Source organism: Pongo abelii, chromosome 7, assembly GCF_028885655.2.
Source record: "Pongo abelii isolate AG06213 chromosome 7, NHGRI_mPonAbe1-v2.0_pri, whole genome shotgun sequence".
NCBI lineage: Eukaryota > Metazoa > Chordata > Mammalia > Primates > Hominidae > Pongo > Pongo abelii.
This window is the reverse complement of record NC_071992.2, coordinates 14,926,958-14,949,800: the sequence shown is the minus strand read 5'-3', so window position 1 is coordinate 14,949,800 and position 22,843 is coordinate 14,926,958. Positions and strand designations below refer to the sequence as shown.

Sequence of the window (22,843 nt, the reverse complement as noted above, 5' to 3'; positions counted from 1 at the left end):
AAAATTAAATCAGTAATACATTAGCAAAGCAGGATGATTTTCTTATATGGAAATATTAGGGACTTACTTAAACCAGAATCTCTAGCTTAGGATACAGACTAGAACCTCTGTTCTCTAGGGATCTGGAAGAGTTTACACAGCTTCCCTGGTCAAACAGCACCTCCACCAATGGCTGAGACTAACCCTTTATCACAGAAATAAGAAACTGCAAACCTATCAAAGCATAATGTCGTTATTCTCATTTTTCTTTTTTTTTTTTTTTTTTTTTTTTTGAGTCGGACTCTCTATTGCCCAGGCTGGAGTGCAGTGGCACGATCTCAGCTTACTGCAAGCTCCGCCTCCTGGCTTCATGCCATTCTCCTGCCTCAGCCTCCTGAGTAGCTGGGACTACAGGCGCCCGCAACCACGCCAGGCTAATTTTTGTGTGTGTGTGTGTGTATTTTTAGTAGAGACGGGGTTTCACCGTGTTAGCCAGGATGGTCTCGATCTCCCGACCTCGTGATCCGTGCACCTCGGCCTCCCAAAGTGCTGAGATTACAGGTGTGGGCCACCACATCCAGCCTATTCTCATTTTTCTTATGATTCCCAGTGGGATCTTGAAAAACCAATGAACTCATATTTCCACTTGTTCTACCTGCGAAACTGAGACAACACTAATTATCACGAACTATTCTCACCTCTCAGAGTCATAGAAAACTGGGATAGTTTGAAGTTTGTGGAAATACAACTTGAGAAATTATTGTACAAGTGGCAGATTCTAAGCAGCACCTTTTCTGTGTGTAGCATTTCTAGTGGCCTACAAAGAAAGCAAAATGTAAGAATAATTTAAAATTGGTTGTGTATTAGAATGGTCTTTACACTATGCCCATAAAATGTAGCTGAGATTCATCCATAAGCGGTTGAAATACACTCACAGTAAAATTCGGACTTAATGAGTTGTCAGAAATGAGAGGGCAAGTTGTCAGCTCTACGTTGGCCTATGGTAAAACCTATAATTAAAGTTTGCCTTGCTCAAAAATGCTCAGCTGCACTTCCCCTCCTGAAATACTCTGCCAAGAAAATTTACATTTATGCCATGAGGTTTCCTTTGAAAAAGACAAACAAAACATAAAATCCTCTTAGATAGGTGAAGTCTGTGGGTCATTCTACCTAATGCAACCTGCACTAGGAATGGGCAGGTGTTTCTAACACCTACTGAGATGAGCTTCACTGAAGAACTGTTAAGTATTGTCCTAGAGAAAGTGTGTTGCTAAGAGGAGGAGGGTTGTTTTATAACACTTTGGTGATTAGACCTGCGTGCTCTACTGTTAAACAGTGTGTGTTGAACTAGACCTTGGTTCTCTTGGCTCATTGCCTTTAATTTCCATAGTCGGGATCACCTCAAACCCATCTGCAGACTCAGGATTCTGCCACACCCTAGGTCCTGTTGGTTATTTTATTTTGGCTAAGATTAAAGAGCATTAGCTCATAGCTTAGTATCGACTGAGCTAGATAACACTAATGGGTCACTGTCATTACTATTGTCATTAATTTAAGACCAACCAAGTTGATTAGGAAGCTAATGAGTTTTTGAGGCAGACAGCTCTGGGTATGAATCCTGGTTATGCCACTTACTATCTAACCTTTTCAAATTTTTTATTCCTAAGCTTCAAGTTTCCTCATCTCTAAAAAAGTGATAATAATACCTATACTGGATCTCTGATGATTTGCTAGTCTATATACAACACTAGAAGACTTTATCATACATTGTAAGGACTTAATGAATGCTTATTTCCCTTTACTGCTCCCCTTCCCTTCTGTGTTTAGGTATAGAAAAGCTTCCTACCATTATAGTCAGTCACTTTGCATGACTCAGACAATCAGCTGTTGATATTCATGCTGGCAGTGATTGTGTGTCCCTAACTTTATCATAGATCTAGATTGGAAACTCAGGTGAGGTCAGTGCCTAGGAGGAGTTAGGAATCCAGGCTGCATTTTCCTCTGCGTTCCTATAACATTTTGCATAACACTTTGAACATGCTTCTACCTTGAAACGTATCACATTATTTTGGAATCATTTTTGGTCGATGTGATATTTCCTCCTCAAAGACAGAGTTGAGGTCTTATTCATCCTAAAGTTCGCAGGCCTAAAACAGCATCTGGTGACGGGCACTACCCATGCCATGGGTACTTCATGCCATTCCTCTGCAAAACAGGTCCAGATGACATGATTCAACATGCTTCAAGGTGCCCAGACCTCTTTGAAGGAGAAACACACACAAACTTTGGGGACATTGTTTTAGAATGGAACAAGGTATTAGGCAATGATATTTTCTGAAAATCTTTAATAGAGGATTTTCATTTGGAATCGGCCCCTGCAGGCACAGAGGTCTATCTACTTCAGCAGTTAGCATGCATTCTCTCCTAATCTATGTCCAGTCCAGTGATAAGGCAAAGACGTAGATATCTACCATGAAGTACATTCCCAATGGGGGACATTTATGAGCTTTAACAGTTTGGGAACAATACAGTTTAGGACATATGGGTTATTAATAAGCATTGGTACTAATGTTAGTTATAATTCAGGAGCACAATCTCACTATTTTCATAATCATCCTTTGTATAATTAAGTTGTTAAAGATATATGTGAAAATAATGCACGTTGTAGAAATTAGAAGACTCAGGAGATCAGTGTGGGTTGAAAATGACTTTGTGTGTAAAAATAATTATGGTAATAATCAGCATTTGCATGGCTTCTTGCAATTTACAAAGTGTTTTTACAACATATCTCATCTTGCAAAGGTTATGAACTGGCCTTTAGATGTCTTATGCCAATATTAAGCTTCCCTGCCAAACCTTGTGCATTATAAGGTAGGATTTGGTAGACAGAAAAAAAAAGAGGATTAATAATGCATTTAAAAGGCAAAAAAATCTGCCAAATTTATTGGCGTAGAAATAGATTTATTTGGCACTTTAGAAACTAAGGCGCATATCTTGTAAAAGAAGCAGTTGGCTCATATTTTGATTTCACAGTGCTTGGCACTTTTTTTACATTTTGGGGGATGAGTTTTTGATGTGCAATTGTAATGAGGAAGTTCACTTACTTGGAACTAGAAGATTCATAAAATCAGGGGATATTTGAAACTTTTTAAGGGGCAAAACCTAGAGTGACTTGATTAAACCACTGTAAGTAGAAGTATGGTTAGAGAGAAAATGTGAGGAGCTGATCAGTATTTTGTTTAAAACTCAGGTGTCCATTTCCTTATTTTATTTATTTTAGAGACAGGGTCTTGCTCTGTCCCCCAGGCTGGAGTGCAGTGGGGGTGACCACGGGTCACTGCAGCCTGGAACTCCTGGGCTCAAGCGATTTTTCCCTCTCAGCCTCCCAGGTAGCTGGGACCACAGGTGCATGCCACCACACCCGCCTGATTTCTTGTAGGGGTGGGGTGTTGTTTGCTGCCCAAGCTGTTCTCAAGCTCCTGGCCTCAAGTGATCCTCCAGCCTCAGCCTTTCCAGGTACTGGGATTACAGGCGTGAGCCACAGTGCCTGGCCTCTCAGGTCTCCATTTCTTAGAGGGAATCCGGATCGATCTGTAAAATGCTCCTTCCAGCCATATCTTCCTTCCCACAACCACAACTAAAGGTTGAACTTCCTATCTCATCAACTGCCTAATCTAAAACCATGAGTTAATGAGATAAAAATGAGTTACTAAAATGCAAACGTTCTTGAGAATCAACCTTGAAAGTTGAAGACAAGGCCACCTGCCAGCCCCACCCTCCCACCTCCCCTGCTTCCTTGCCTGCGGCGCTGCGTTTCCCTTTGAAAACGCGAGGTCACCTGGACTGCCCCTGAAGGGAAGACCTGCTATGTGACCGAGGAGCAGCCCGGCGCGGACCCAGGTGAGTCATTGGATTACACAGGAAGCGAGACGCCTCCGGATAGCTGGGCTGCAGCTCGCGCGCCCCGCGAGGGTGTCGCCGGCGCAGGGTAAGCCTTTCCAGATGTGGCCGCCGCGCGCGCTTGGCCGCGGGCCAGGAGGCCGCCTGCAGTCGGCGCTTCCCGGGGCCGCAGTGCCAGCCGCAATGCCGGCCTCCTGAAGGCAGGCGACAGCCTGCGGCCGGGAGCACAGCGCGGGGCGGAGGACGGAGGCATGGTCGCGGCGCCCGGGCTGCGCTGAAGGCGTCTGCGAGCGGATGGGGGAACCCAAGGCCCACGTGATGGCGCGCCCCCTGCGAGCCCCTCTCCGGAGGTCCTTTAGCGATCACATCAGGGACTCCACGGCCAGAGCCCTGGATGTCATTTGGAAAAACACCAGAGACAGACGGCTGGCAGGTGAGAGGCGGAGGGCGATTGGAGACCGGGGTTGAGGGGTATTAAAAAGAAAACAATTTACTGCGAAGACGCCGTGATGAGCTTGGATCGTGAATGATCTCATCAGCTGGGTGAAGTTTCATTCTTGTCATGGCAGTGTGTTCGGTCTCCCTTTCTCTAGTATTTAACGTTGATGGAGTGTTGAGATTTTTGTGTGTTTGTTTTGTGTAACGCCGCTGTGGTTACTGGTCTGATTATTTCTAGATAAGGAATTATGAGAGTTGTGGGGTTTTTTAACCTTGAAAAGAGAAGCAAGGTCCCTGTGACTGTCAGGAAATCGGTAGTAATGAACAACTGCCGCAAAAGCCCTGAGCTCCGCGGGGCTGTCTCGGGTCAGCTTTGGAGCTCAAGCTGATCAGGTGTGAGGTGCCCTGGCGTGTGCGCAGGAGAGGGGCCTGGCAGGTCTGTGTGTCAGTGGAGTGATGGGTGCTGCCCAGTGAAAGCCTGCTGGTATTTCCTCTGGCAGCCTGGAGCTACTCTCGGTTCCAAGACGGTGTCACGTATGCCAGAGGCAGGCGTTTGAAATATAATAAAACAAATACAGTGGTGCAATTCAAGTGCTCTAGGGCTCATGTGACAGCCACCAAATGGTAGACTGTGTTTGCAGGGGTCCAGTGAGGAGACAGGGACTTCTGTCCGATTCTTACGTTGGGATAAAATAGCATCTCACTACGATATGAAAAAACTCTCCGAATTCGGGTAGGGTTTCCCAATAGCGTTTATGGTGCCTTCTTGTTTGCTCTCTAAGTCTGTGTTCCTATGCCATCTACATGGATGGGTCAAAGACTATGTTTTCTTAACCTTTTTGGTCAATCCAGTTGTTTTCCATATACTGAAGGAAGGTCTGAATTTACAAATATTAGAGGTGGCCTCTAAGAGTCAATGCAGAGTTCTGTGCTGTGTTCTTAATAAAAGGTCTTTTGATTTTCACATAATTGTCCTGATATGACTTGAAGAGGGGAAGTTTAAAGTGTACGATTGTGATAAAGCAGATTGTGAAGATAACATCCTAGTTTCATGCCCTCATAGACTCTAATTTGTTCTGAATGCACATGAAAACCTATCTGTCTGTTACACTAAACAATATTCCCCAGGACTGACGGAGAAAGTAAACAATGTCTAGTCGAACAATTAGGTAGCGGAGGAAGCAAAATATTTTAAATTTAACCATTTTATTATTGTTTAGAGGAAAATGTGGCACCCTAAAGAAATACAACTTTCCAATATGATTTTTTATTTAATTCTTCAAAGTGTATGATCTCATTTGCAATTAACCAGAAGAAGTTTAAGATGTGAGATTTGGGAGTAAAAAATTCACAACTATAATTGGTTGACAATGTAAAAGAAAAGGTAGTTGCTTCATAGTTGTCTTGTTTAATAAACAATGCTGCAAATGAAAAGATTCTATAAATAATATCTTACTAAAGATAATGCAAAAATATCTTGTGGTTTAACATTTTAATTTGAAAGTAAGACTAATTCAAATATTTATGCTTCTGAGATTTCCTCTTACATTTTCATAAATAGCCTTTGACAGCTGATGAGAATAATAATATCCTCCAAGAATAAGAATATTATCCCTGGAAAGTTGTTCTCTTTCTTCTTATTTGTCTGTTATATATTAATACTATGTTTGGAGTCAAAACATAACAGCAAGTGTAAATGAATGAAAACACTTAGAGAAAAACGGTTACTTTTTATGTGTGATGAAAAATCAAATGTTTTCACAACTCTAGCAGCAAATAGGATTTTTACTGCTCTAGGTCCATTGAGAGAAATAATTCTTTATGTTGCCCAGGTTTTCTAAGAGCAGTATGGACCTCTGAAGTAATTCACACAGTAGAGAATCCAGATACCGTGCCTGAAAGCAAAAGACTTTGGCTATGACAACTGACTCTGATTTTGGGGGACCTGGACACTTTTGGTGTCCTCCTCACTCTTGGCTCATGGCTGGAAGCTCAATTAGTCAAATGAAGATTGACTTGGTGCACAGCCAAACCTCAAGAGCACTTGCTTCCATCCCTTTCCCTCAAGCTTCTCCTCTGCACTCAACCCTTCCACTCACCAAACGTTAACTAATGGCTGCTAATGATCCACAAAAAGTCACTTCTCTGAACACCAGAGAAAATCTTTGTTATATGTCATACCACCTTGCCTTCATGTGCAGAATGGAGGGTAGTAGAAAGTCCAAACCCTTTTCTTTATGTTGTGAAATTAATGAGGTAACAGGTAAAAAGTGTTTTTTAAGTCTCTGGAAGAGAATACTTCTGTTAATAGTACCTAGAATGTTATTTCAGTGACGATTATTGCCTTCCTGCTTTTCATCAGGTTTCTCAAAAACTAATCTGAGATTTTAGTTTCTTTCACCTAACCAAAGGGTTTGGTCGTGGGATAACATTTTAAGTTTCCTTGTTAGGTATATTCTCATTCATTCTCTCTCTCTCTCTCTCTCTCTCTCTGTCTCTCCCTCCCTTCCTCTCTCCCTCCCTCTCCCCTTCCCCCTTACACACACACACACACAGACACAGTTCTGCTATCCCAAATGATGTCATGTACAAAAATCATCATTTACATCTCCTTGTCTTAAACTCCCTTCTACATGAAACAGGGAGTCTGTCTGTTATTTTTAAGCATCTGCAGCCTTTTATAAACAATATACAGAATTGTTGCTAGGAAAAGGCCTTCAGTTTGTGAGGAAAGACAGATCAGATTGTCTTACTTGCATTCCCCTTTGTATATGATCCACTTTTTCTGCCCAATTACATCCCACAGGAGTTTCTCTTAATCCTATTCTCTACAACCATTATTCCCAACCCCAAGGTACTCTGTCTTCTTTGCTAAAAGCAGAGGATGGTGGTATCGAGTTTTCAGTGAATTAGAACTTTGAGGATGACAGTGGTTGAGTGATGCAGGGGACAGCTTTTTGCTGGATGAACAGTGCTTCCTTCTTAAAGCTCCTCTGTGCTCTCACCCCCTCCACTTTGATTCATGGACATCTTGTCAGCAGAGCACATCACATTCCTGAAGGGCAGTTGCCTCTTAATCCTTCCACAGAGGGCCTTGTAGCCTGCTTTTGTGCCCATGGATCTCTTTATCATTCCTGTGAAACCTATGGATCACTTCTCAGAATAATCTTTTTAAATGCGTAAATAAAATATATAGAATTATAGAGGAAACCAATTATAGTGAAATATAGTTATCAAAGTATTCAAAATATAAAATTATGATGTACTAGTATACCGTGAATGAATTATATAAAAGGATAATGCCTTTAAAATATGGAGAAGTAAGTATAAGTTAAAAGCTATTTTTGTTTGTTTTGTTTTTTGTTTTGTGACGGAGTCTCGCTCTGTCGCCCAGGCTGGAGTGCAGTGGCGCGATCTCGGCTCACTGCAAGCTCTGCCTCCCGGGTTCATGCCATTCTCTTGCCTCAGCCTCCCAAGCAGCTGGGACTACAGGCGCCTGCCACCAAGCCCGGCTATTTTTTTTTTTTTCTATTTTTTGTATTTTTAGTAGAGATGGGGTTTCACCGTATTAGCCAGGATGGTCTCGATCTCTTGACCTAGTGATCTGACCGCCTTGGCCTCCCAAAGTGCTGGGATTACAGGCATGAGCCAGGGCACCCGGCCAGTTAAAAGCTATTTTTAAAGGTATCGTGAACACACTGTTGTAATTTAACTCAACTAAGAATGTCAAGTTGTGCATTAACCTGGTCTTTGACTCATCTCCTTGTCACTCACCATTATAGACAGGGAATCCTGGGAGGCAATGTCCACAGCTAGGTCACAAATTTGTGAACCTACAATTTGACTGCTTGGTGGCTGAATGACCACAAGGCACAGATCCGCCCAGTAGCTGGCCAGTAAGGTCACGTGAACACCTTAAATGTGTTATTCACCCAGACCAGCCTGGGTAAACACTTGTGGACAGAAAAATGCCAATCATGTACGATCTGGAGTAGGTCTAATAGTGACCATCACTGTGGAGTAGGGATGAATGTAAGTGATATTCTATGATATCTACAACAACTGTAAACTGATATGCAAATGTCCAGTTTCTATTGGTGGCAAAGTCACAGAGACAACTAAGACCATTGAAGGGGGGCAGGATAATTTGCCAACATTTATAATTGGAGGAAATGCTAAATTTCAGTTAGAGCTTAGTGACAATGCAAACATGTTTCTTCATCCAAGTTCATAGGCCCCTGAATCTCTGTTTAATACTTGCTGTGGCTTTTAAATACCTGTAGTCAAAAATTCTCAGACTGAGATGCTAGGCTCTCCTATATGAGCTGGCTGAAATTCCTTGATGTACGTTTGACAAAGCTCCACAAACAAGTTTGGACTGATAGACTGATAAGACTGCCTATAAGGAAAAATAAAAGAAATTAAAATTGAGGCTAGAAAGAGTTAGAGAGCCTGGAAGTCAGGCAAAGCCAAGACTACACATGCACAGCTTTCTTCAGTTTAGACAGTGGAATGAACAAATAAGCTGAAAGAAATTAAATACTAGTCTTTTTTGTTTGTTTGTTTGTTTGTTTGTTTTTTGAGACAGAGTTTCACTCTGTCACCCAGGCTGGAGTGCAGTAGCGTGATCTCGGCTTACTGCAGCCTCCACCTCCCTGGTTCAAGAGATTCTCCTGCCTCAGCCTCTCGAGTAGCTGAGATTACAGGCAACCACCACCTCACCTGGCTAATTTTTGTGTTTTTAGCAGAGGCAGGGTTTCACCATGTTGGCCAGGCTGGTCTTGAATTCCTGACTTCAAATGATCCACCCACTTTGGCCTTGCACATTGCCGAGATTACAGGCATGAGCCACTGGGCCTGGCCAATGCTAGTCTTTATTTAACAACATCTAATAAAGTAAGAGCTACTAAATAGTATCAATGACACTGACTTTTTAAAAGAAGTGATTTCTTCTCTCAATTTGGGGAACATGACATATAAGGGAAAAAGTCTAAATGCCTCCACCTGATTATGTGGTGTCACATTATTTCCATAGCTAAACATTTAAGAGTCTGGGTCCAGTGGCTCACGCCTGTAATCCCAACAATTTGGAGGCCCAGCAGGAGGACTGCTTGAGGCCTGGAATCCAAGACCAGCCTGGGTAACAGAGCAAGACCTTGTCTCTACAAAAAATTTAAAAATTTAGCCAGGCGTGGTGTTGCCCACCTGTAGTCCCAGGAGCTGAGTCAGGAGAACCACTGGAGCCCAGCAGTTCAAAGTTACAGTGAGCTATGATCATGCCACTGCACTCCAGCTTGAGTGATACAGCAAGACCTCATCTTCTAAAAAAGAAAGTAAAACAAACAAAAATATTTAAGAGAAAAAAGAAAAAAACGAATTGCCTATGAAGAGGGCAAGAAAATTTAGGCAAACCTCTATGCAAGTGAGAGTCAATAGACATAAAATAAATTCTTCAAGTAACTACATTAGGTTGAAATCCCCTGAGGTATTTTGTGGTGTGTTCAGGATCATATGTCTTCTGCAAAATAGATTTTTACATTGCAGCTGATCAGTCCTCCAATTCACTAGCAAAATGAGTGCTGGACACACTCTGTGGTACGTTGACTCTCAGTTCAGTGGGGCATCGGGAATTCTGGCCCACTTCCAAGGAAGGGCAACCACAAACGTTGACTCCTGTGAACTGTTCTCTGCTCCTTTGGTTCACAGTGAAAAGCAAGTAAGGGCATATGTAATGCCTTTTAACCATGAGTGATGTAGGCCTCAAAATATGCAGCCTCCTCTAGTAAACAAAGACTTTTCCAATCATAGGCAACACCAGAGATTTTTAAAGACAGACAACCATTAGGGAAGCTTCATGAGATATTCCAATGTGAACATGTATCTAGATTAAGTTAAATGATACTGTTTCGATAAAAAGAGGAGCATGTTGATGTCAAGGGTGGCTTTGATGAGAGAATATATTATATAGTGGCTTAGAGAGTTGCCTGCAACCTCAGGCTGCCTGGGGCTGAGTCCTGGCTCTTGCACCGGGTAGTATTAGGCAAGTCAGCGTTCCTTGCCAATACAAAGAGGATAACAGTACCTATGTCATGAAATGGTTTTAAGGATTAAATGAGCTACTCTGCAAAGTGCTTAGAAGAGTCATTGACATATACTAAGCATTCCATCAGTTTCAGTTCTTGATACCCTACTTCCTGAGGGTCTTCGCCTTGTTAGCATGACACCTCTATAATTGGCTTAGGGCTTTCGGGCAAAAGTGGTTCAACCAGTCCAAAAAAAAAAAAAAAAAAAAGAAAAGAAAAGGCAAAATGTCAATGGCAAATGGAATAGATTTCTGTATTTCTGGAGAGAAACAAAGAAGGATCTACTGGAGGTGATTTTTGTGCAGTTCTTTGTGGACTCCAAAAGGAAATGACTGGAGAATAACTGATTCCACACATTGAGGAGGGAATCAGTCCTTGCATATGAGCTTGTCAAGCTAGATATACAATATCTGAAAGTTTTCCTAAGCACGTTGGGACCTGCTTTGAAAATTGCTGTATAGATGGAGCCAAACATGGAAAAGAGCAGCAGCACCAGCAGGCCTGGGCTTTCAAGCACGTGGCTCAGCTCTGGTACAGGAAAAAATATGCTAAATGTCAAGGCTGCCACTTGAAAGGGATGTTTCACACACCTCCCTTTCTGCAACAAGACTTCTGTGACTTTTTTTATTTAAAGTAGTATGCATGCACGGTCTGCACATTTTAGCAAAGGCCACTGTAATTACAATACCTAGATATGTCCAAAATCAAAGGCCTGGTAGGAGGGTCATATTAATTCGTCACACATCTACTTAAGGATCTGAGGCTATCTCATAAAGCAAAGACTGGATTTAAAAGAACATTCCTCTGGAAGTTCTCTATTCCAAATGAATTATTTAGGTATAGTTGGAAGTTAAACTTCAATGTTTTTTAATTTCTTTTTTTTTTTTTTTTTTTTGAGACGAGGTCTCTCTCTGTCGCCCAGGCTGGAGTGCAGTGACACGATCTTGGCTTACTGCAAGCTCCGCCTCCCGGGTTCACGCCATTCTCCTGTCTCAGCCTTCTGAGTAGCTGGGACTACAGGTGCCCGCCGCCATGCCCAGCTAATTTTTTTTTTTTTTTTGTATTTTTAGTAGAGACGGGGTTTCACCGTGTTAGCCAGGATGGTCTCAATCTCCTGACCTCATGATCCACCTGCCTCAGCCTCCCAAAGTGCTGGGATTACAAGCATGAGCCACTGCGCCTGGCCATGTTTTTAAATTCCTTATTCTAATTACTTAGTTTTAATAATAATGTGTCTTTTTTTTTTTTTTTTTTTTGACAGAGTCTTGCTTTGTTTCCCAGGTTGGAGTGCAGTAGTATCATCATAGCTCACTGCAGCCTTGAACTCCTGAACTCAGCAATCCTCCTGCCTCAGCCTCCCCTCAGCAGCTAGGACTATAGGGTTGTGGCTAATCTTTTGATTTTTGTAGAGGTAGGGTCTTGCTCTATCACCCAGGGTGGTCTCAAACTGCTGGCCTCAAGTGATCCTCCCAGCTGGGATTACAGGCACAAGCGACTGTGCCCAGCTTGTCACTCTTGAAGAAAGAGGATATGCCATTCAGCTGGCATGTGCTGGAGTTGTTTGTGTGTGATGATGATGGATTTGCATTGATCCCTCTGTGCTCTTCCCTGTAGCTCAAGGACAACCACTGACATTTCTGAAGCTGTAGTTATTAATGAAGACCTAGCCATGGAAACGAACACAGTTATTCAGCCCCACAATTGTCAAACTCACGACTATACTACTGCTTTTACTCTTCTTAGGCACAGCCAAAGACAAGGCATGTGCTTTCTTAGAATATGAATGAGGCCGGGCGCGGTGGCTCACACCTGTAATCACAGCACTTTGGGAGGCTGAGGCGGGTGGATCACGAGGTCAGGAGATTGAGACCATCCTGGCTAACACGGTGAAACCCCATCTCTACTAAAAATACAAAAAATTAGCTGGGCGTGGTGGCGGGCACCTGTAGTCCCAGCTACTCGGGAGGCTGAGGCAGGAGAATGGCGTGAACTCGGGAGGCGGAGCTTGCAGTGAGCCAAGATTGCACCACTGCACTCCAGCCTGGGCGACAGAGCAAGACTTCGTCTCAAAAAAAAAGAATATAAATGAAATGTGGAACCCAGCAGTAGGTGGCTGTCATCATTTGGACATGCTCTTCTTGATGAGTGTCTAAGTGCCAGAACCTGTGTTAAAAGCTCCAGAGGCATTTTCTCATTTAATCTTCAAAATAATTTGAAGAAATAGGTACTATTTGAGTCCCACTTAAGTTAGGACATTTTTTGCTACCTTAAAATTCCATTAGTAAATGTCCGTGGAGAAAGATCAGAAACTTCCAAGCTTCTCAATCGTCACTATGTAATCCCACAAGGATTTATTGAGCATCTTTTGTATGTAGAACACTGTGCTAGGCACTGAATGGCGAACACAACAGACACAACCGTTGCCCACTGGCCACAAGTGTGACCCGTCGGCACTAACTTGGAACTCTAGGGAGCAATAGCTTTTTATTAAGGAAGAATTGTACAATGTCTCTTGGTCACTGAGAGGCATCTGAGACTCATCACTGAGTTAAATCAGCGATTCTCAGCTTGCAAGGGGGCAATATCAGAAAGGGGCATAGGTAGCTTTTAAAAATATATTCAATCAGCATATTGTATTAATAGCACATGCTGCACCTTGCAAAATGCTGAAGATAAAGAAAGGAAGCGGCCAGGCGCAGTGGCTCATGCCTGTAATCCTGGCACTTTGGGAGGCCGAGGCGGGCAAATCACGAGGTCAGGAGATCAAGACCATCCTGGCTAACACGGTGAATCCCCGTCTCTACTAAAAACACAAAAAAAAATTAGCTGGGCGTGGTGGCGGGCGCCTGTAGTCCCAGGTACTCGGTAGGCTGAGGCAGGAGAATGGCGTGAACCCGGGAGGCAGAGCTTGCAGTGAGCTGAGATCGTGCCACTGCACTCTAGCCTGGGTGACAGAATGAGACTCCGTCTCAAAAAAAAAAAAAGGAAGGAAGCACAGATGGGAGGGGTAGAACATGAGTACAAAGGTTGAAAAACAAGGGTTTAAATTTACCTGAAGATGCTTATGGGCCCCACTTCCCCTCGTGGAGCCAAGAGTATCCTATAAACACACAAAAAGAAGTCAGAAGTTCTGGATGCCCCCATACAGCCAAGGAAAATTTTCTCTGCAAACAAGGCTGGGCCAGGTGGCTTATACCTGTAATCCCAGCACTTTTGGAGACCAAGGTGGAAGGATCACTTGAAGCCATGAGTTCAAGACACCTGGGCAACATAGCAAGACTCCGTCATTACAAATAATTTAAAAATTAGCCAGCTACGGTGGCATGCACCTGTAGCCCCAAATACTCGGGAAGCTGAGGTGGGAGGGTTACTTCAGCCCAGGTGTTTGAGGCTGCGCGCCTGTAGTCCCAGCTACACGGGAGACTGAGGCAGGAGAATGGCGTGAACCCGGGAGGCTGAGCTTGCAGTGAGCCCAGATCGCGCCACTGCACTCCAGCCTGGACAACAGTATGAGCCTCTCTCTAAAACAAAAAGAGTCAGGCAAGTCAGTGCATCATCCTTAATGAACTGGCCATTCTCCTCTTTATAAGACAGAAAGACTTGTTATTCCAAAGTGCTATAAGGTTATATTTTTAATCATATTTTTTAAAATGACATACTGACTTGTTTTCAAAGTTTAAAAGTACTAAAGTCTAAAATATGCCACTATCTAAGATAGAGTGATCTCAACTGATTTAGAAATCAGAATGAACTAAAATTGGAAGTTATACTTTAAATATTTCAATTTACACATGAGATTACCCTGAGAGTTTAGCACATATGGGCTGTAGAACTGAAACACATTGTCCTAAGTCATTGTTGATTCCACAGAATTTCAGCCAACAACAGAAACACTCTTAATAAAAACAAATTATCAACTTCTGACAATCAAAATCACCAAGATATAGTGAAAAGACATGGCATATTATTGCTTGGTGAAATCTTGGTTGGTGATTTTTGAAAGCCCTGATACCGTAATGTAACCCTTCTCTCTTGGTTCTTTATTTACACGAGCACATCTAGGCAATCGCACACATATACATGCACACACACTCCTCAGGAATCACATGACTTCAAAGAACTTTTCTTTATAAAAGATTGACGATTCCTAAGTTATAGGTTGCTGGTGTAAAAGTCATAATATAACATCTGATTGTTGACACTAGGCAGTGGGGGGAACAGCACATTTTACGGTGTCTAGACTTTGTTTTATCTGGTTGATTTTTGGTGACATATTTAGCTTTTTGTAGACAATTCTCAAATTACTGACTCAGCATTCAGTGTGGTTCAGTTTATCATGATCCATCATCTCTAATCTAGTTTTGAATAGCAGGATGTTGTAGGTCCAGATTGAAGTGTGACCTTTGAATGTTTTTCATTCATGGTTGATTACTATATCCTAGAGGTCTAGACAGTGTTATTGGTTTCTCACCAACATAAACATCTGGCAGAAAAAAAAAGAGCTAAACTAGATGAGTAAGAACATTCCTAATCTACCTTTACGATATGCTATATTTAAAATATAACTTTTTGCAAAATGAAGCCCATCTCAGGTCTAAAAGTATGCCATCAAACATACTGTTTTTCAGCTCTGATAAGACTGTCTTTGGACTCTAATGTTTCACTGATGAAAATAAGTTTGAACATGTAATTTCAGGCTGCACTAGAAACATCTTTCTTTTGTGATGTTACAAGAAGCTAGAATTTCATTTAGTGAATTCCAGCCAAGTGAAATTAGCACGTGCATGTCAACTCATATGTAGCTCATGGCTGGACAAATGGGTTGGTAAACCAATGAAGATGAGGAAGACTGGTGATGAGGCCAAACCCAAAGCACATGGGCATTAGTTATCAGGCCTTCTAATGTTATTATCAGGCCTTCTAAATTTTATTTCACCTAAGTTGACTTTAAGATTCTAACAGTTTTTTGTTGTATTAGAACTATGCAAAGGGCTTTCTTTTTTTTGTTGTTGTTTTTTTAATACTAAGTCTTGCTCTATTGCCCAGGCTGGAGTGCAGTGGCAGGATCTCAGCTCACAGCAACTTCTGCCTCCCAGATTCAAGTGATTCTTGTGCCTCAGCCTCCCAAGTAGCTGGGACTACAGGCACCTGCCACCATATCTGGCTTATTTTTGTATTTTTAGTAGAGATGGGGTTTCACCATGTTGGCCAGGCTGGTCTTGAACTCCTAACCTCAAATGATCCTCCTGCCTCAGCCTCCCAAAGTGCTGGAATTACAGGTGTGAACTACCACACCCAACCCAAAGAGCTTTCTTAACAGCCAGAACTTCCCAGGATAGAGTAATATGCTACTGAGACAAAGGGAGAAACTAGGCCTTTTTCTTTATGTTGGGGCTACCAACCCCATCCAACCAAACAACATGCAAAACATGACCAGAGTCATGAGTACCAGGTAAGAGAATGTGGATGATAACATCACAACCCAGAATGCTTCCCTTGTAGATGGAACACACATCAACATCATGACACTAACACTGGAAATTTTATAATTAGAATATTATAAGTTTATAAAATATGCATTCAGCAATTAATTCCAATTTATGTACAAGAGTTACCTCATAGTATTTTTTTCTTCCTTTTTTGTTTGCTAAAGAAAGAAAGACAGAGAAAGGTTTCCTTTAGTCCTTCAGTGATTATGTGTATAAATTGATGACTTAGAACTTAAGACTATGTTTCCAGCAAAGCTCTTTGGCTCCGCATAATCATTGCACAACTGAAGATAAACATAGAGGGTAAACAGCAGAATAATTATATCAAAGCCGTGCCTGAAAATCCATTGTAAATGCCCTTTGCACTATTTTAGACAATCACAATATTGTGTGACCAGCCACCCTGTGTATAACCCAAGGATTAGCATATCATAGCCAAGTGTTAATAAACTGGAAGACAGAAAAATTAATTTAAATTAAAACATTTAACAAGGAAGGAGGGAAGGAGGGAGGGAGGAAAGGAAAGGAGGGAAGGGGAGGGGAGGAGAGGGGAGAGGAGAGAAGAGGAGAGGAGAGGAAGGGAGGGAAGAGGAGGGGAGGGGAGGGGAGGGGAGATAAGAGGAGAGGAGGGAAGGAAGAAGAGAAGGAAGAAGGGAAGGAAAAAAACTCCACAGCCTATGAAGGACATTTGCAGGAAGATGATGGTAAATGGCTGCATGCTGTCTTGGAGACTATGACAAATGGATCAAAACTGGACACCCACTTTCTCAGCCACTACCACACACATTCCGAGCTCCCATTCTTGTGAGGCCAGTTCACAGAAAATGTTTTTATTTCTGTGACCCTGAGCGCGACTCCCACTTTGCTGCATAAAGTATTTTCTGAGTGAACCTTCGTGGCCTTCCATCCTCATTAATCTCTACCACCTACCCACACATACTCCCACTCTCAAACTTCTTTTGTGATTGCCTACTATTTTTCTTTACCTATTTTTTATTTAAAGTAAGATATCGAGTGTAATAAGCTCATAATGTATAATTTGTCCTTGTGTGTAAATGCTTTCTTTGCCCTGTTCCATATTTCTCTCCCTATTCAAACTTAAAAATACTTTAGTGAATTTAAAAAAGACCATAATTTAAGCTATCTCCCTGTCTCAAAATAAAGTCCATGTTTTTAAACCACATTAAGTAATGTCTCTGTATTTAAATGGAGCTTAGGAAAATAGCATTTGACAACTTTTATTACTATAGGAAAAAACTGACCCATACCTTGTACAAATTGAGCTCTGAGGGTCAGAAGCCAAGTGCTTTTAATAACTTTTGAAGAGTAGGTAATCTCTGTTCACTTTGAAGACTGAAGTGTGTACTAATTGCTTTTGTAAAGTGAAGGTGATGTTGCTCTAGTTAATGGGCCATGCAGTTGTATCCCGGGACATTTAATCCCAGTGTCTCATGTGGCTTAAGTTGCTGTTTTCATAACATACTCATTGTTTTTTTGATTCAATATCATTTGGTTAACACTTGGAATTGTTATCTTTGCTTCCCAAAAATCTTTTCTCAAAAAATATCTTTAGATGGTTTATCAATTAACTAATACCAAGACTATTTTACTAAATATTTTAAACATCCAAGATTCTCATGTATCTACCACTAACTTAAGTAATAAAACATTGCAGTTGCTGTTACAGCCCCACATGTGCCCCTCCTGGGTCACATTTCCCTCCTTCCCTCCTCTCCCACTCCCCCTGAAGTTCTCCAGTCCTGAACTTGGTGTTTAATCACTCTTATACTGGCTTTATACTCGTTACACATTTAAGTGTCCCCAAACAATATTATTTTGCACATTTAAAAGTTTTAAGTGGCACCATACTGTAAATATCTTTCTGCAGCTGTCTTTGCTCAGAATTATATTTTTGAGATTATTCGTGTTTGAACATAAAGTTCCTTATTCTGGGCTGGGTACAGTAGCTGACACCTGTAATCCCAGCACTTTGGGAGGCCGAGGTAGGTGGATGACCTGAGGTCAGGAGTTCGACACCAGCCTGGGCAACATGGTGAAACCCCGTCTCTACTAAAAACACACACAAAAAAAATTAGCCAGGTATGGTAACTGCTGCCTATAATCCCATCTACTCGGGAGGCTGAGGCAGCAGAATGGCTTGAACCCGGGAGGCAGAGGTTGCAGTGAGCCAAGATGGTGCCACTGCACTCCAGCCTGGGTGACAGAGCAAGACTCTATCTCAATAAATGAATAAATAAATAAATAAATAGTTTCTTATTCTTATTGCTGTCATGTAAATATGCCATAATTTACTTATTCATTATCCTGTTGAAAGGCATCTATGTTGTTTCCAACTATGTGCTTACATAAGTATTTGCTGTTATGAATATTATTGTCAATATCTCTGTGTGCACATGGGTAGAAATTTTTCTGTGGTAGACTAATTCATCTGAAGATGGAATTTCATAGTCTAAGATATGTACATTTTATATGGCCAAAGTTCAACATATATTACACATCCACCAATGGTATATTAGAATGCTAATCATTACAGAAAAGATAATTTTTCAAATGCTGTAAAAGTGGTAGAATATTTTCTTTAAAAAAACATAAAAATAAAAATGGTATGAATAAGATATTAACAAAGTCAAGTTTACATATTTTTATCTATTATATATACATATAAATTTATATATACATGCACATATATATTTATATATACATATGTACAGATATAAATTTGTGTTATATATCATATATAAATATATGATGAATAGTTTTTGAATTACTATTTGAATTCAGCAAAGACTGATGAATAAAGTTTGAAATGAAACACAAATAAGTAATAAGTAATATTTCTCTCATCTTACTGTGGTTTCTTATACAGATCAAGCTAAAATGTAACTAAGTGTCTATTTAAAGATGATAATAACATAAAGTTCATTACTTGGGTATAAACACAGCTGAGGTAGGTGCTGAGGATAGGAAATGGAAGGAGAGACCATCTGAGAATTAGAAAAAGAAAAAAATGTAATTCAGAGATAACCACTTCACAGTAACTTATATTAAGTAACACTGATAATAATACCTAACACAATATTTCCTCCCTCCCAAAAAACTCTTGCAGGCTTCCATGGAGACAAAGGGTTCCCTTGAACAAGTGGACAAACCTGCCATAGGGGACCGACTATTTGAATATCATTGAAAAAGCAATCTTTTCCCCAAATATTGGATAAATTATCAAGTGGAGGAAGCATTAATTTGCCAAAATCAACATAGAATATATATTTTTATTCTACTCTATTAAATGCCCTAGTAACACTTCATTTTTAAAATGTCTTCCATAAGCAAACCATCATGTCTTAGAATAACACGCATGTTAAAACCCAGTGTCTCTATCTCAGCATCTACAAAGAGAGATTCATAACTAGTGATGGTTATTCTGTTTTGAAGTTCAAACTACTGCCTGTGGAGACGATGACCTCTGTACTTGCATTTGTCATCCATCAAGTAATCTTTCTTCTGATCATATTGGTAAGTTGGGAGCAATACACTTCATTATGTTTGAATGTCATCTTAAAAATGGTGGTTCATGAGCCAGGCGCAGTGGCTCACGCCTGTAATCCCAGCACCTTGGGAGGCTGAGGCAGGAGGATCACTTGAGCCCAGGAGCTCGAGGCTGCAAGTGAGTTATGATTGTGCCACTGCACTCCTGCCTGAGTGCCAGAACAAGGCCTCATCTCTGCATAAAAATAAACAAAAGATAAAAATATGGTTCAATCAACTCCACATAGTTTCCTGGCAATATTGGTGAATTTGCAATTTTCTTAGTTAAATGACCTCTTTTCATTTTACTAAGTTGTCCATATATCATTGCTTTAGAATGTCAAGTCCAGGAGGACACAAGTCATACTTTGTAAAAAAAAAAAAAAAAAAGGGAGTTTCCCTCAGGATCACGTGATTATCAATTTTCCTCCTAATTTTAATGGCTTTTATCATTTCTTATGAAATATGTTCCCCTTGAGCAAGTCTTTAAAATTGTTCTCTTCTTCAAAATATAAACCCCTATCTTTTTTTTAAGTCTCCTAAGTTCAGTTAGAACTTCTCTCTAATAATTACCCCATTTGTATCCTTCATTTACATATTCAGTCACAACCAATACAGAAATTATTTTATTTTTAGCACACACCATAATTTGACATTTAGAACTAACACTGTCCCTTACTACACCGTAGCACTCTACCCCAAGAGAGGGGTCAAAGAAGAAAATATAACAAGCGTTTTTAAGCTGATTTTTTTAAGACTCAGAAAGAAGGTGAGATTGACATTTTGCCTCAACTTCTTGATATCTAAGCTAAACACCTATTAGACACATTCAATGCGTTAGAGCTTTTCCTGAATTATTATTTAATGCTTAATAACTCTGAAGTAGATTCTGTTATCATCCTTGTTTTACAAATGCTGAAACATGTCCTGAAAGTTTAAGTATCTTGCTCCAAATCACATAACATGTCAAAAATTGAGCTTTTTGTCTTTTCAACAAAATTTGTGTTTTTCATCTCCATTCACAGCAGTTAGTTTTGTCTCCTCTCTTCTTTCATACCCCACATTTCTTCCATCAGCCAATCCTATCATCTGTACCTGCAAATGCATCTAGACGCTGACCACTTGGCACCACCCTCACTGCCACCACCCTGGGCCAAGCCACGGTTGCCTCACACCTGTGTTCTTACAGTCACTCCTCAACTGGCCTCCCCACCTCCAGCCTTGCCCCACCTTCTGTAATTCATTCCAAACATGGCAACCAGAGTGATATTTATAAACATAAACTATATCCTGTCACTCCTCAACTCAAAACCCTCCAATATCTTTCCCTCACACAATAAAATCCCTTCTATGGCCAAGAAGTCTCTGCCTGACCTGGGGCCTGCCTACTCTTCCCACTTCACCTTTTTCTATCCTTTCCCCTGTTCACTCCATTCTATACACTCTGGCCTCTTTGCTGTTCATGACAATTGCTGTTCCCTCATCTTGAAAAACTCTTTTCCCAGACAGTCACATGGCTCTCTCCCTTACTTCGTTCAGGTCTCTGCAAAAATGTTACCTCTACTGAGAGGCCAGTCAGGACCACTCTATTAAAATGGCATTCTCCTCTGAACCAATTAAGATCCACTTCTGGCATGTTACATATGTTCGTTTAGTGTCTCTCTGTCCTTTCAGAATGTAAGTTCCCCTGTGAGGCCAGGAACTTAGTATTGTGCGTCTTCATATTCCTTGTGCTTAGAAACGTGCCTGACACATTAACCTTTGTTGAATGACTTAATCAGTGGACACGTATATAAACCAAAAGGCATACACACAGATTGCCAAATGCAAGAATGCCTATATTAACATTATATGGTAAATTATGCAAGCACACCTTCTAGAGAACCAACTAAAAGATAAAATAGATATTGGGAATTTGAGGCAAAGCATCTATCTCACATTTTTTCTGAATCAATCAAAATACCCAGAAGCTGTTTGAATCAGTTACCCCTCCCTTATATATCACATACATTTTTTTCTTAAGCTATCTCTAAATTATGTTCTTTCTTCTATGTTGCTAATTGCTGAAACTCAAAGTACCATATATATAAATGATATAATAGTTACACTTTTATCCTTCCAGCATCAGTTGGATATTTCTTCCTTCCTTCTTCTTTCCTCCTATCTTGTCCTATCCTCACCTTTAAACTCTATTTCTATATTTCCAACTGTCTATTGGACATTTTCCAGTAGATGGGTATCATGCAACTTCACATTAAAATGGAATTAACTTCATTATCTCCACAATTAACTTCATTATCTATTCTTTCGTATCCGTTCATCTTCTACAGGGGGCCTTACCTCTCCTTCATCCCTCATGTGAAGTCAATCACAAAATCCTGTCCTGTCCACCTTCTGTATGTCTCTGCGTCTGCCTTTCCTTTCTAGTTCTACGTCCACTGCGAAGGCACAAACTGCCATCATTCTTACCTAAAGTTAGGATCTTCTGAGCTTGTCTCTATGACCTTAACACCTGCCACTTCAATCCATCATTCATTCCACTGCCCTCTTCACTGTTTCACTGTTTTTGCTCAGAAACGATCAAGATCATGCAATTTCCAGGCATATCAAACCAAAGCACCTCTACCCGCTTGGGAAGATTTTCTGTTATCTGGAAACGTTCTATTTAGCCATTCCTGTCTCCTTGCTGTTCCGCTAAAGCACTGTGTTCATTCCTCCTCTGCTGTTTGTGTGTTTTCCTTAACAAATGTACCATGATCCCCTTCATCCGAATTCCTTCTGCTTTTCATTTCTTTTGCTCTTGGAATGTCTAGAACAATGTCAACCTTTACTGATGTCCATTTCATCTGAAGTCTTGTAGCACTTACTGATTTTTTAAAGTTTGTAATTAATTACATGCTTATTTTTATTTCTATTTTTGGCTGCTATTTCATATTTTAGCCTTCTTCACCTAAGTAGATAGGAATATATTTAAACAGAAAAAAAAAAACCCATCTGTTGTACTTGTATATAGTGCTGGTATGCACCCTCATAGCCACCAGTATTGTTTTTTTTCAGGTTGCATAACACACTCCAGTTCAAATAAGCCAACATTTCTATTGCTTTCTCAGATGAAACAAGTCTACATTTCTTAGAAGAACCAAGCCTACAATTTAAGTAGGGCAGGTAGAAAAGAAATGAAGGAAATAAGACAGATATGGAGAAGCTGTGAAAATTTAAAAGACTATAGTATCTTTATTGTAAAAAAATGTTAATAATAAAGCACTTCTTCCCCACACCCCATAGACAGAGGTGGATTTATCATACAGCTGATGGACTTTCAGGATCTATCACTTGCATTGACTCTTCCAAGGCCCTAAGGGAGCCTTAGCACTCTGTTCAGGTGTTTCTGTAAAATCTGTAAAATTA

The 22,843-nt window shown here is 40.7% G+C and overlaps 1 protein-coding gene across 5 annotated transcripts in view; it reads left to right on the top strand.

Annotated features, from left to right (window-relative positions):
- DLC1 (DLC1 Rho GTPase activating protein) overlaps positions 1–22,843 on the top strand; it is a 524,846-nt gene that overhangs the window by 326,644 nt on the left and 175,359 nt on the right. Inside the window, exon 1 of one of the 5 annotated variants that reach the window (XM_024250986.3) lies at positions 3,887–4,312. The exons of 3 other annotated variants lie outside the window; for them this stretch is intronic. In XM_024250986.3, the coding sequence (XP_024106754.3) occupies positions 4,174–4,312 (139 nt within the window). In that variant the 5' untranslated portion in view covers positions 3,887–4,173. Of the gene's footprint in view, positions 1–3,886; positions 4,313–22,843 lie in introns of those variants that run through there. One more of the 5 variants, XM_063726516.1, reaches the window with a different exon arrangement.